This window comes from Aotus nancymaae, unplaced genomic scaffold (assembly GCF_030222135.1).
Source record: "Aotus nancymaae isolate 86718 unplaced genomic scaffold, 86718_ANA_hifiasm-v0.15.2.pri h1tg000021l, whole genome shotgun sequence".
Taxonomy (NCBI): Eukaryota; Metazoa; Chordata; class Mammalia; order Primates; family Aotidae; genus Aotus; species Aotus nancymaae.
The window spans coordinates 31,787,476-31,802,903 of record NW_026988433.1 but is presented as its reverse complement, the minus strand read 5'-3'; the positions used below and the strand labels follow the sequence as shown (position 1 = coordinate 31,802,903).

Sequence of the window (15,428 nt, the reverse complement as noted above, 5' to 3'; positions counted from 1 at the left end):
ATTCAGATTTATTTTAAGAGACAGAATCTCACTCTGTCACTCAGGCTGGAGTGATGTGGTCATAGCTCACTATACCTTCAAACTCTTGGGCTCAAGAGATTGTCCTGCCTCAGCCTCCTGAGTAGCTGGGACTATAGTCTCATACTACCACACCCAGCTAATTTTGTTAACTTTTTGTAGAAATGGGGTCTTGCTATATTGCCCTGATCTTGAACTTCTGGCCTCAAGCAGACCTCCTGCATTGGCCTCTCAAAGTGCTGGGATTACAGGGGTAAGCTACTGCACCCAGCCAAAAATTGCATTTTTTAAAAATGTGTAATAGTACTTACACATGGTAAAAATTTCCTAAGCGTGTAAAGTTTTCCTGCTGCCTATACAGGCACCCAGTTCTCCCCAGAGGCAACCAGTGTTTCCTGAGGTGTATGTATCCTCCCATAGTCATTCTGTGCATGCACAAGCAAATATGTATATCAACATATTCATATGCATGTGCTTCCTAATATGTGCACATTTTCCTCTGACACAAATAGCTGTGTGACTGTTTTGAGCCTTTTTTACCTGTCCTGTCTTGAAGATTTCTTTAGATCTACACCAAGGGCCCTTAATCTCTTTACAGGTGCAGAATACTGCACTATAGAGTTACACCATAATTTGCTGATCCTATCCCCCACTGATTAATTGTTTAGGTTTTTCTAGGCTTTTGCTATCATAACCCATGCCATAATGAACATTCTTGTACATCTGTCACTTTGCACATGGATAAGTATGTTTGTGGAATACATTTCTTAAAAAAGGAATCCCTAGCTTAGATGGTACGCAGTGAAGAGAGATGAGTAGTTTTGACAGATCTGACCAAATGGTCCTTATAGAGTTTGTATATTTGCTCTCCCCCGAGCAATGCATGGAAGTGGATATGAGTTTCCAAGCCAATGTAAAGCCCTGCTCAGAGACTGAGCCTAAAGTCTCATGTTTGCCAGCGTTGCTTAGCTTACACTGTGTGCATGAGGAGGTGGAGTATATGTGTGTGTATGAGAGAGAGAGAGACTTCATTTGGAGAAAGCTGTAGCTAAGTGTGAGAACCATGATATGGGGGAATTATCACTGTTCCTTCTCATAATCCTCCAGTTTGAAAGAGTGACCCAGAAAATGAAAGTGCTTCACACCCCACAAGAAGACCCTTAAACAGGCAGTGTGGAGGCAGTAGTTCAGCTGATAGCTAGAAGAGATGGCAAGAGCAAGAGCAGAGGCCAAGGTATAAGAAGATGAGATTTAGTCCGATAGCCCCTGTGTTAGGTCATTTGCATTGCTATAAAGGAATACCTGAGACTGGGTAATTTATAAAGAAAAGAGGTCTATTTTGGCCACAGTTATATAAGCCTGTACAGGAAGCATGGGACCAGAGTCTGTTCCTGGTGAGGACTTAGGAAGCTTCCAGTCATGATGGGAGGTGAAGAGGGAGCAAATGCTTCAGATGGGAAGAGTGGGAGCAGGGGCAAGGTGGGGCAGGGGGGCACTGGGGAGACACATTCTTTTAAACAACCAGCTCTTACATAAATTACCAGAGTGGGAACTCACTCATTTCCATGGGGGTGGCACCAAGACATTCATGAGTGATCCACCCCCATGAACCAAACACCTCCCACCAGGCCCCACTTCTAACATCGGGGATTCCATTTCAGAATTAGATTTGTAAGGGATAAACATCCAAACTAACTTGATCCAACTTTAAGTGTTTATCTTGTGCTAAGCCCTTTATCTGTGCTGGAAATACAGAGATGAACATGGCCAGTCTCTGTCCTCAAGAAGCCCATCCAGGGAAGTGGGCCATGTGGGCAGACAGTTTTCATAGAATGTAATAGAAACTACAGCAGTGATGACAGCTAACTCTGAGAATGTCTTCAATGCCAGCCAGTGGGCTAGGCACTGCTTGTCATCTCATTTAATTCTACAGAAGCCCTATGAAGGTGATTAGAGTGTCATCCCCATTCCACAGACGAGGAAACAAAGACCCAAAAAAGTTTAAGGATAGCCCTAAAAGCACATCATAGGTAACACTGCTGGGGTATACACTGAGGTGTGTCTGACTTCAGAGTATTGAGATAAATCGGAGATAATGTTGAGCATACCCAGAGCTAAAAGTCCCCCCCACCCCCATCATTGGTTCTTTGCTTACTTCTCTCTTTATAGCACCACATTAGTTGTTCTCACACTGCTAATAAAGACACATCCAAGACTGGGTAATCTATAAAGGAAAGGAAGTTTAATGGACTCACAGTTTCACATGGCTGAGGAGGCCTCACAATCATGGTGGAAGATGAAGGAGGAACAAAGTCACGTCTTACATGGTGGCAGGCAAGAGAGATCATGTGCTGGGGAACTATCCTTTGTAACACCATCAGATCTCCTGAGACTTACTATCACAAGAATAACACGGGAAAAATCCATCCCAATGATTCAGTTATCTCCCACCAGGTCCCTCCCATGATACATGGGGATTATGGGAACTATGATTCAAGATGAGATTTGTGTGGGGACACAGCCAAACCATATCAAGCACCATACTACCATACTGCATTTCAGAGTGAGGGAATGGGAGTCAAGCCAGAGCCTCTGGGGATGATATGGCCTGAGCTGAGATTTGGAAATGAATGAATGGAAACTTGAAACAAGAGCGTTCTGGACAGAGGAACTCTCAGCTGACCTCCAGGAGAGTCAGGCTCCAGGCATCAGGAAGTACCTGGCAGAGTGGCCACAGGGGCAGCCTCTGAAGCCAGTCTGCCTGAGTTCAAATCCTGGCTCAGCCCCTTTTTAGCTCAGTGATGTTGGGTGCATCATTTAACTTCTCTGATTCTTCACCTGTAAAATGTGACTAAGAAGTACTTCCCTCATTGGTTGTAATAGGGATTGAATGAGTTCATGTCTTGAGACTGTTTAGAATAGTGCCTGGCACATACCCTGTGTGTCTGTTCCTCTATAGAACCTCCAGGCTCCCGGTACAGCCTATATGTAAGGAAAAGAACAACAAAAATTTAAAGCTTGTATGTGGTGCTTATTATAGAGAACAGTTACGTACGCTCAGGAAATGTAATGTGGCACTATAAAAAGAGAAGGAAGCAGAAAACCATTGAATGGAGGAGGGACATGGGCTTTTGGCCTTGAATTTTCTTGTCAAGCGTAGTTGTGCTTATCAGCTTTCAGTTAACATCTAGAATTGTGAGTCTAAATGGGCTTTTTGTTTGTTGTCTATTTCTTTATGACACCTTTACTTGGTATTAAACTGTAATGGCCTGTCTCAAATCAGATGAAAAAGCAGAGGAGGATAAAATACAAAGAAACACATTCAATGAGACTCTTGGTTTTCTCCTCTTTCTCTTTGATGCCGTAAAATGTTTTCAGAAAACCTGAGAGACAAATGCCAGATAAATGCTGCAGCATCCTCATTTACCCACACAGCATTTATCTCTCATCCACCAAGCCAAATTATCTTTCTCCAAGATCAATATTCTGTAAGAGAATCCAAGTGAAGTAAAAGTGAGAGAAAAATACTTCAGTAAATCAGTTCTCATGATTTACTTTTTGTCTCCATATTCCCTGGCCTTTCTCTCCTTTATCTGTTATCCTAAAGTCACATTTCCAGCTCTGTTTCCAAACCAAACCTAATGCTTGGACTTTCTCGAGGCCAAGTTTTTCTCTTCCTCTCATTATTTGAACAACTCCTGAAAATTCATCTCCTTGAAGAAAAACATTTAATAGCAATTTCCCCATCGTAAATTACCATGACCCTCACATACCTGTGTACCAGCCACATACCTGTGTACCAGCCATTCACTGGATCCTCGGGCTACAGAAGTTGTGATTCAGCGTTTTGTCCTGAATGAGCTCACAGTCTTATGTGGAAAGAAAGGCATACAGAAAGAGGTTGACCTTGCCTTTCTCTGCCGTACACTCAAGTTAATTTCCTTGATGCTCTCGCCTCCCTGCTAGACTGTAAGCTTCTCAAGGACAAGGATTTTATCTGTTTTGTTTACCACTGTATAATTAGTACCTTGAGAGAGTGTCCTCAGTAAACATTTGATGAACAAATGAAAAGAAATAAATGACAATATGGAATGATCAGTAAATTAATGTGCTTGCAAAATAAGAAATAGCACAAAGGAAGGAGTAACTGAATGCTTTGGGGGACAGAGGTGCAGTTGGAGGAGTGGGGAGACTTGCTGGAGGAGGTGACTTCTGGGCTAAGTGTTGGGGATAATGCCTACATTTATATGCCTTTGCATGATTACCAGCTTATAGGAGGTGCTCAAGGAAAGTTTGCTGAGTTGATAAACTTTATAATTTATGAAGGAGTTACATATATAGTATCTCTAATATTCTACCATTTTTTTGCATCCCTAAAATGGGGAGACATGGCCATTTTTGCTGGATTATGTAGCCCTGGAAGCTCTCTCTGCAACCTAGAAAACCTGTTAGTAGGGTATAAGCACCTACTGGAAAGCCGTGTGTGTGTGTGTGTGTGTGCGCGCGCGCGCGCACGTGTGTGCACTTGCACCCTTAAAAAAGTAGAGACTGGTTAGGCCATTTGCTGGGAGACAAATCAATCTTAAGTATGTGCTTTAGAAGAAAGATCCCACTCACAAAAGAATATGGAAAAGGTAGGGACAGAGGTGATTTCCAGAAACTAGCCTCTCACCTCACCTGTGAGCCAGACCAGAGCTCATTACCTAACTCCTATACCCACCACCCAAGCCAGTTTTATATGTTAAAATTTCTGAAAATCCATTGATTATGCCATGGGAGAGGCTGAGGTAGAAGAGAAGAGGAGAGAAAAACAAAATGAATTTTTAGTTGAATTTACATAATGACCTTACTGAGAGAAAACAAGATACAAGCCTTAGACATGCTATTAGTTTATTTTTAGGTTTCTTAATTTTGTTTAGATCCAGCTCCTTCCTGACATGAATGATGCTGATGCTGAAAACCAAAACTACTCATACCTGTGAGCCTACTATCCTGATGTGATCTTTGGCTCCCTTGTACTGTTCCAGACATACCCTGTCTATGACTGATCGAAGACATCTGCATCTGAGCAACACCAGATTATAACAAAAATTAGGTCCCTCACCTCCAATTAATTCTGAACTTGTCTTTTTAATATATGTGTGCAGCTTCATCATACACAACAAAGAAACGTTCTTCAACAATGCCACAAGAAGTAGAATTGTGCATCACATTTTACAAAGAATAAAATATGAAGAAGGAAAAAACAAGATTGGTAAGTAGTATATTAGTATAACAAACTACATTTGGCATTTGGGAATTATAGACTTCTTCTCTTGGTTTTATTAAGTTTGTATCAATTCTAGCAATGCTTGTCACTTATAAAACCTCTAACTAATCCTTTGATGAATAATTCACAAGTGTAAAATCTTCATCGTATCCTTAAATATCTTCTTTAAATAGCATGTTATCTCATTTGTCTAAGATCATGGAGAAATTCTTTCATTTTAGAAAATGTTGTGTGCCAGGCACTGAACTAGATGTTGGGGACATATGCATAGTTCTGTTCTGGAGCTTATGTTCAAAAAATTAAAAGCAGACAATCAACAAATAAGTAAATACAATAGCTAACATAAAGAAGTTAAACTGGATGATGATACAGAGATAGGCTGGTAAAAGGTGGGGAGTGAGTTCAAGCTGAGATTTGATGATGAGGGCAAGCTTCACTGAGAAGCTGAAATTTGAACTGAGGCCTGAATGTATGGGAAGATCGAGGGGTAGGGTGTTCCATGCAGAGGGAGGTGTAAGCATGGAGAAGAGCTGTCCCACATAAGCCAATTCTCCAGTCATCTCCTCCATTAAATAGCCTCCACTATTTATATTTTAGGCATTTTATGAGAATATCTCCATATTATACATTTTCTGCCTTATTAAACAGATTATTATGCATCAGGAAGGTTTGGGTGGCTTTTTTCTTATCTCTTTTTTTAGCAAGTTTTTTTTATCGATAGTTTTAATAATGACCTATATTGGTCAGAGTCCAATCAGGAAACAAAAACATAAGTAAATTGAACAGGGAAAGTTTCATATAAATAATTAACTATGGGATATAATTAATGGATATGAGATTGGTTAGTAGGCTCACAGATATAGGATTGGAGTAATGGAGGATTGGCTAGTCAAGGGTAAGAATAACTCTAAAGAATAGAGAAATAGCAGATGTTAGGAGCATTTACCACCCCGGAGAAGACTCTTCCCTACAATGCTAAGCTGTGGATCTTGCTGGAAGAGGTACAGCCATAGCAGTGTAGTTTGCTGGGGACTATGGAAATCTGCCCTCTGGAGTACTGGGGGAAGCTACCTGGAGTGGCTCCAAGGAAATCATTCTTTGGAAAGTGCTACATCAGCAGCACTACTCTGTGAACCCACCCAAGGGGATATTGGAAATCTGCCTTTGGGGAGTACCATGTTTCCAGCCACCACACACTGCAGGAGCTGGGTACTATAGAAGTATGTGCTGTAGAAGCCTGCCGAAATAGCATACTGGTATCAGGTAGAGAAACCTCTTCCTCCTCCAGTATTTCTCCCAGTGCCTTCTGCTGGCAAAGCTTAACATTGAATCAGCTGACAAAGGAGAAATATTTACAAGGTCCACCTCCATTATTGCAAAGCAGGCAATGCAGGGGCATTTGGAACTGAGGGGAAATTAGTTAGTATCTGGTACATAACCCTGATGACCTGCTCATCAAGCTTTCAGGTGGGGTGAAACTAGATGGTTGCATTAAATGACAAGACTCAGTAGCTGGCACTCAGCCAAATCCAGCAAGATGACATTTAATAATTTTGCATTGACCATTTCTAATATGTATTTTCTTTTTCTTTCAGTCTTTTAAAAACTGTTTACTAATTCAGTGAAAATGTTGTTTAAACAACATTTGGTTATTAGTGAGATTTGAGATTTTTTTCAAATTTTCCTTATTCATTTACGTTTGTTTGAATAGGAAAGGAATGCATAAAATTTTACATTAATGTCACTGTAAAAAATTAAAACAATAATTTTTCAATGTAAAGTCTCACAGTCAAATTCAGCAAAACAACTACCTTGGTACAGTGTGGGAGAAGTGTTGCTCAACATCATAAGAGGGACAGATTTGAGAGTTGAGCTGAATGTAAGCTCGGTGTGAGTCACTAGCATAATTAAACTGCCAAAAAAAAAAATCTACTTTGATCCCAAGCTGCATACACTAAAATATAACATGGAGAAATAGATAGCTTCCTAGTCCAGATCTGATTACCACTGGAATATTATGTTTAGTGAGAGTCAATGTATGGGAGTATGGTGAAGTCAAACCTGATTTAGGTCTTTCTTAACTTTGATGGATTGTAGTTAAACACATTCCCATTTCTCTGCATTAGTCAACCATCCTTGAGAGACATTCCTTCAATAAAGTCCTCTGTGACCATTCCAGCTTGAATGAATTCTTCCCTCTTCTGACTTCCTATGGCAACAATTTTTGGAGTCTATCTGACAGTTAGTCACATACAACTCTTCTTTTGTTGTCATGAATTACATTCAACGACATTATGAAAATCTACCACAGAAGGAGAACCACTCATAACATTTGTGTACTGAATAATTTAAATATTATCTTAGTTACTTTTTTATTTTAATTTCTTATTCATTCATACAGTTTTTAAAAACAAACTTAGGATGTGCTATGCATCCTTTTTATTGTTCTTTTTTCGTAAGTGAAAGTAAAGTTATTATTGCAGTAGCTATTCTGAATCATTTCACAAAATGCAAATACTCCAAATACTGTCTTCACTAATAATGGTATTATCATTTGCAGTACACCTCACGACTGTTTATAAGACACTAGTGTATTGAGAATCTGCAGCTGAATGCTGCTCATCTAGATAATAAAATCCTTAACTGTAAATAAGCTGCCTTATCCATCTTTTTATCATCACTGCCTAGCACAGTGCCTGGCATATAGTAGGAGTTCAATAAAGGCATGCTGAACTGAAGAGCTTTTAAATTATTGTGCCTAATTTTGTGTCTAAAACTGTGGGCTGCTTTTATAAGCAAAAGAAGGACAGAGACTGATTTTTTTAATGTTCTGAAGAAGCACAGGAAGTGTAGTACTGTTGCTAGTCAGAAAGGATCTTTATAAAATTTTCTTTCATTTGGTGAATAAGGAGGCATCTATTCAAAGACCTCCATGTTTTAAAAATTGGTAATAGGACAAGCACAGTGGCTCACGCCTGGAATCCCAGAACTCTGGGAGGCTGAGGCGGGCAGACTGCTTGAGCCAAAGAATTTGAAACCAGCCTGGGCACAGTGGTGAAACCCCATCTCTACAAAAAATATAAAACATTAGCCAGGGGTGGTGGTGAGTACCTCCCAGCTATCAGGAGGCTGAGACAGGAGGATTACTTGATCCTGGGAGGTTGAGGCTGCAGTGAGCTGAGATTGTGCCACTGCACTCTAGCCTGGGCAACAGAGTGGGACTCTGTCATAATGAAGAAAAAGAAAAGAAAGAAAAAAAGAAAATTGGTAATGATGAACTGGAATTATATCTAATTAGAAATAAACAATCAGAGAGTACATTATGAGCCCACAACCAAGCATTATGCTGAAAAATACGGAGTAAAAGTACAAATGGTCTGTAGATTCAATATTTCATTGTCATCTTTGGTTTTGTAAATAAAAGAAACAACATGTCAGAAGAAATTTTAATTTCTTGACAGAACTAATGTTTATCCAGTATTATATTCTGCCTGAAACTCTTTCTGAAAGTGGCATCTTACATGAGCCAACATTGATTAGAAATAACATAAAAATACTGATTCGTAGACATGATTCATAAGGATATTTTAGTGGAATGTAAACTGCCACTAGGTAAGTTTTTCAACTTCACTCTGAATTTATTACAACTGTAAAAATCAAACCTGGTGAAACCCACTTTCAAAATAGAGCAATTTAATAGCTCAATAAAGATTTATTTAACAATATGGGTGCATACAATAAATCTTGAAATTGATTAGTATTTTTGAATTTGGTGCTTAGGGGAGAAATTAGTAAAGTAATATGGACTTTAAATATTGGCTACTTTCTCACTTTGCAGGACTTTGATAAATTATAATAAACTTATAAAAGTTATCATCCAAGGCCAGGCGCGGTGGCTCACGCCTGTAATCCTAGCACTTCGGGAGGCCAAGGTAGGTGCATCACTTGAGGTCAGGAGTTTGAGATCAGCCTGGCCAAAGTGGTAAAGCTCCATCTCTACTAAAAATACAAAAATTAGCTGAGTGTGGTGGTGCACACCTGTAATCCCAGCTATTTGGGAAGCTGAGGCGCGAGAATTGCTTGAATCCAGGAGGCAGAGGTTGCAGTGAGCTGAGATCGCACCACTGCATTCCAGACTGTGCAACAGAGTGAAACTCTGTCTCAAAAAAAAAAAAAAAGTTATCATCTGAGTTTCTTATTAGGTCCCTGTGAATCCTAATTTTTCTAATACCTGGGATGCTTGAAAGTTATTAATAAGATATGTGGAATTCTCCATAGAGACTGCAGGGAATCAAAGCTTTCTATATAATTATTCATTACAAAGGTATTTATTGAGGGCCTCTTGTATGCTAGACAAAATATAAAGCCTTGTGACTATTTGTATTTCAAATGCTTTTCTTAGATATTTAGTATTGATATCAAGCATCTTAAAACATATTAATGTGTTACTATGATTAAAGGTATCTAACGTTGATTGACCCGCCATCAGTGAAAAGCAAATCAGTGCATGTGCCATTTTCCAGTTAGGATAAACCTCTAGATTCTGGTCAGGATCTAAAGCCTAGGTAGCATTGCTCTCAAGCCATTTGACAAACATCATTACAGTCATCCTCTATGAGGTGTATTTTAGGAAGTAGCATAATTCTTGATCTGAAAGGAGCTTTAAAGATCAACACATTCAACTTCCACTTCTGGCCAAGATGGTGCAACAGGCACAAGATTTACTCTCCCACCTGAAACAACACAAAAGAGAAAACAGACAAGATGTATGAGACAACTATTTTCAAGGCACTGAATATTGGGCAACCCCAAACAAGGATCTCCAAGAGAAGAAAACAAGTGAAATGAGCCCTGCTGCAGCCCCATCTCACCACCTTGACATAGTTTCTAGACAGCACCATGTAAAGTGAGAATGTAGGCAGAACCTGAAAGACTCTCTGAGTTGTGAAGTTGTTGCTAGGAGTTGGGAAACAAAGGCAGCTAGAGTTCACAGAAAGACGTACCAGAAAGCAGAGAACTGCACAGAACTAGAACCTTGAAGATCTGCAGAGGGTCCCTCTCAAGTATGCAGCAAGTGCTGATCAGTGCATACATGTCAGGAGAATACCCAAGGTCAGAGAAAGAACCATCCACAAAAATTTCCAGCGAGAAATTCACAGAGCAATGAGGAGAATACGCAGAAAAGTCTTTCCTCCTGCAAACATAAGGAAAATTTACAAAATAAAGTTTAGCAATGTATAACAAATAGGATTTATCCTGGACTACAAGGTTGGCTTAGTATATGAAAATCAATCAATATAATTCACCATAGTAGCAAATTAAAAATGAAAAACTATATGATCATATTTATGAACATGGGAAAAACATTTCACAAAGTTCAACATCCATTCCAGATAAAAATTGAGCAAACTGTTAATAGGAATTATCTTCCTCAACCTCATAAAATGCATCTATGAAATGCTTATAGTTAAAATGATACTTAATGATAAAAGACCAAATGTTTTCCTCCAAAGATAATGAATGGGACAAGTAAGTATGTCTGCAGTTACCACTTGTATTCATTTTACTATCCAGTGCAATAAAATAAGACAGTAAGAGGTATCAAAGTTAGAAAAGAAAACTGTCATTGTCAGTTGACATGATCATCTATAAAAAACTCATGAAGGAATCCTAAAAAGGAACTAATAAGTGAATGTAGCTTGGTTGCAAAAAGTGAGATTGATAAAAATAATTGTATTTCTATAAATCAACAAACAGAGAGAAATTGAGATTTTAAAAATCATATCACTTATAATTAGCCCCCAAATATGAAATATTAAATATCTAAGGATAAATCAAACAAGATATTTAAGAATTGTACACTGAAAACTACAAAACATTGCTGAGATAAATTTAAGAAGACATAAATGGAGAGATATATCATCCTTATGAGTCAGAAGACTTAATATTGTTAAGATGTCAGTCCTCCCCAAGTTGATACATTGATTCAGTGTAATCCAGTCAAACTCCCAGAGGGTTTTTTTTGTGTTCATATGTGAAAATTGACAATGAATTCAAAAATTCATAGGGAAGTGAAAGGACTTAGAATAGCCAAAACAACTCTGAAAAAGAAAAAAAATAGTGGGCTAACAAAACCAGATTTCAAGAATTATTATAAACTTACAATAATCAAGACAGTGTGATATTGGTATAATGACAAATAGGTTGGTGGAACAGATTAGAGAATCCAGAAATGGAGCCACACATATATGGACAATCGACTTGGGACAAAGACTCAAAGTCAATTCAGCAGGTAAAGAATTGACTTTTCAACATATGATGCTGGAACAATTTAAACCCATATGCAAAAAAAAATGAATTTGGGAAGACTCAGATACAAAAGTTAACTCAGATGGATTATAGTTCAAAGTATAAAACTTAAAACTATAAAAATTCTAGGAGAAAATAGAAAATCTTTGTTACCTTGAGTTAATCAAGGATTTCTTAAATATGACAGTAAAAGCACAATTCATAAAAAAAGAAAAAACTGGATAATCTGGACTTCAAAATTAATTTCGTTTTCAAATGATGTTTTCAAGAGAATGAAAAGAGAGGTGACCCGGGCTAAGATGGCTGACTAGAAACAGCAGTGATCAGAGGCTCCCATTGAAAAGAACTGTAATTATCATTTGAATCCTTCATTGGCAACCAAGGTCTTCAGGTTCTTTCATCAGAACTCAATAGGCGTCTAAACGTGGTCCACGGAGAGGAAGGAAGAGCAGTGTGGTGCGGTGGCCCACCTGTGAGCCACACGGGGCAGGGGAGCCCCCACCCCCCAGCCAAGGGAGGCGGTGAGTGAGTGTGCTGCCCAGCGGGGGAAACTGTACTTTTTTCCCACGAAACTGTGCAACCCATGGATTGGAAGATCCCACTCATGAACCCATGCCACCAGGATCTAGAGTGCCAACTCCGGAGCCGCGCAGATTCTCAACAGCCTCTTAGCTGGAATCTGCCTAACCCTACTGAGCTCCTGGGAATAGAGGCGACCAGCACCATAGCTGCGGCTGCCTGCTGCTTACGCCATTTGAGCTCCCTGGGGGAGGGGCAGCCGCCAGCACTGGGACTCATAACTGCCTAATACGCTAAGCTCTCTGTGTGGGGAAAGGGTGGCATCCATCCCTGTAGCTCCAGGCCTTGCTTTTTTTCCCTGCTGAAGCCAGAGAGGCTGGATGGTCCGGCCCCCAAGAGTGGTCCCCCACAGTCCAAAACACCGGCTGTGGCAGACTGCAACCAGAGCACCTCTTCAGGCCTGACCCTGACATATCCTTCCTCGCTTCCTGCATGGCAGGGCTTCCCTACAGGAGCTCTGACAACTCCAGCCAGAGGCTCAGGGACAGAACCTGGATCTCCCTGGGCCTGAGCCCCTAGATGGAAGGAGTGGCCGAAGTCTCTGAGGACTAGCAGACTTAGCCTTTCCTCCTGATAGTTCTGAGGAATCTGGGCAGCCCAGATGAGTGGGTTTCCCCCAAGCAAAGCACATTTCCTCCACCAACAGGTCCTGTTCCCCTTGCCACCCAACAGAGTGAGACTGTCCAACAGGGGTTATCAGACACTCGATACAGAAGCAATCCTACTGGCATCAGGATGGAGCTCCTTCAGGTCAGAGATCCCAGAAGAAGGAGCAGCACCCGTCTTTGTTCTCTAGCCTCCTTGAGTGACATCTCCAGGTGTGGGAGTGAACCAGATCAATAGGGCCTGAAGTGAACCCCCAGAAAACCACAGCAGCCCTACAGAACAGGGACCAGACCAGTGAAAGAAAAACAGAAAGCAACAACAACCACATCAATAACAAAAGAAGTCCTCACAAAAACCCCATCCAATAGTCAGTAGCCGCAAAGATCAAAATTGGACAAACTCACAAGATGAGAGTCATTGAAATGCTAAAATCCCAAAATCAATGAAATACTGAAAACCCAAAAGACCAGAGTTCCTCTTCTCATCCAAATGATTGCAACCACTCTCTGGTAAGGGCATAGAACTGGATGGAGGATGAGATGGACAAATTGACAGAAGTAGGCTTCAGAAGATGGGTAATAAAAAACTCCATTGTGCTAAAGGAGCATGTTCTAACCCAAAGCAAGGAAGCTGAGAACCTTGATAAAAGATTAGAGGAGCTACTAACTAGAATAACCAGTTTAGAGAGAAACATAAGTGACCCAATGGAGCTGAAAAACACAGTGCAAGAACTTTGTGAAGCATACACAAGTATCAATAGCCAAATTGACCAGGCAAAAGAAAGGATATCAGAGTTTAAAGACCACCTCACTGAAATAAGGCATGCAGACAAGATTAGAGAAAGAATAAAATAAAGAATAAAAAGGAAAAAACAAATCCTCCAAGAAACATAGGACTTCATAGAAAGACTGAACCTACAATTGATTGGAGTACCTGAAGGAGATGGGAAGAATGGAAACAAACTGGAAAAGACATTTCAGGATATTACCCATGTGAACTTCCCTAACCTAGCAAGATAGGCCAACATGCAAATACAGGAAATACAGAGGACACCACTAAGATACTCCATGAGAAGATCAACCCCAAGACACATAATCATCAGATTTTCCAAGGCCAAAAATTAAGGAAAAAACATTAAAGGCAGCCAGAGAGAAAGGCCAATCACCTACAAAAAAAGCCCATCAGACTAATAACAGAACTGTCAGCAGAAACTACAAGCCAGAAGAGATTGGGGGCCAGTATTCAACATTGTTAAAGAAAACAATTTTCAATCCAGAACTTCACATCCAGCCAAACTAAGCATCATAAGCAAAGCAGAAATAAAATCCTCTACAGACAAGCAAATGCTGAGGGATTTCGTTACCACCAGGCCTGCCTTCAAGAGCTCCTGAAAGAAGCACTAAATATGGAAAGGAAAAACCAGTACTAGCCACTGCAAAAACATACGAAAATATAAAGACCAATGACACTGTGAAGAAACTGCATCATCTAGTTTGTAAAATAACCAGATAGCATTATGATGACAGGATCAAATTCACACATAACGATACTAACCTTAAATGTAAATGGACTAAATGCACCAACTAAAAGACACAGACTGGAAAATTGAATAAAGAGTCAAGACCCATTGGTGTGCTGTATTTAGGAGACCCATCTCACGTGCAAAGATACACATAGGTTCAAAATAATGGATGGAGGAAAATTTACCATGCAAATAGAAAGCAAAAAAAAAAAAAAAAAAAAAGCTGGGGTTTTTTTTTGGGGGGGAGGTGGTGGGAATGTTCATATTGCTCAAAGTAATGTATAGATTCAATGCTATTCCAATCATTGACATTCTTCACAGCATTAGAAAAAACTACTTTAAATTTCATATAGAATCAAAGAAGACCCCATCTAGCCAAGACAATCATAAGCAAAAAGAACAAAGCTGGAGACATCATGCTACCTGACTCCAAACTAGAGTACAAGGCTACAGTAACCAAAACAGCATGATAATGGTACCAAAACAGACACATAGACCAATGGAACAGAACAGAGACCTGAGAAATAATACCACACATCTACAACTATCTGATCTTTGACAAACCTGATGAAAACAAGCAAGGTGGAAAGGATCTCCTATTCAATAAATGGTGCTGGGAAAACTGGCTAGTATGCAGAAAACTTAAACTGGACCGCTTTTTTACACTGTATACAAAAATTAACTCAAGATTGATTAAAGGCTTAAATGTAAAACCCAAAATTATAAAAACCCTAGAAGAAAACCTAGGCAATACCATTCCGGACATAGGCATGGGCAAATACTTCATGATGAAAATGCCAAAAGCAGTTTCAAGAAAAGCCAAAATTGACAAATGGGATCTAATTAAACTAAAGAGCTTCTGCATAGCAAAAGAAACCATCATCAGAGTGAATAGGCAATCTACAGAGTGGGAGAAAATTTTTGCAATCTACCCGTCTGACAAAGGTCTAACATCCAGAATTTACAAGGAACTTACACAAATTTACAAGAAAAAAAACTACCCCATCAAAAAGTGGGCAAAGGATGTGAACAGACACTTCTCAAAAGAATACATACCTGCAGCCAACAAACATAAAGTTCAATGTCACTGATTATTAGAGAAATGCAAATCAAAACCACAATGAG

At 39.7% G+C, this 15,428-nt stretch overlaps 1 protein-coding gene across 6 annotated transcripts in view; it reads left to right on the top strand.

Annotated features, from left to right (window-relative positions):
* The window catches only part of ANO4 (anoctamin 4), a 212,383-nt gene that overhangs the window by 108,834 nt on the left and 88,121 nt on the right, over positions 1 to 15,428 (top strand). For all 6 annotated transcript variants that reach the window (XM_064379929.1, XM_064379928.1, XM_064379931.1 and 3 more), the window contains one exon: positions 5,166 to 5,272. In XM_064379929.1, the coding sequence (XP_064235999.1) occupies positions 5,166 to 5,272 (107 nt within the window). The remainder of the gene's footprint in view (positions 1 to 5,165; positions 5,273 to 15,428) is intronic.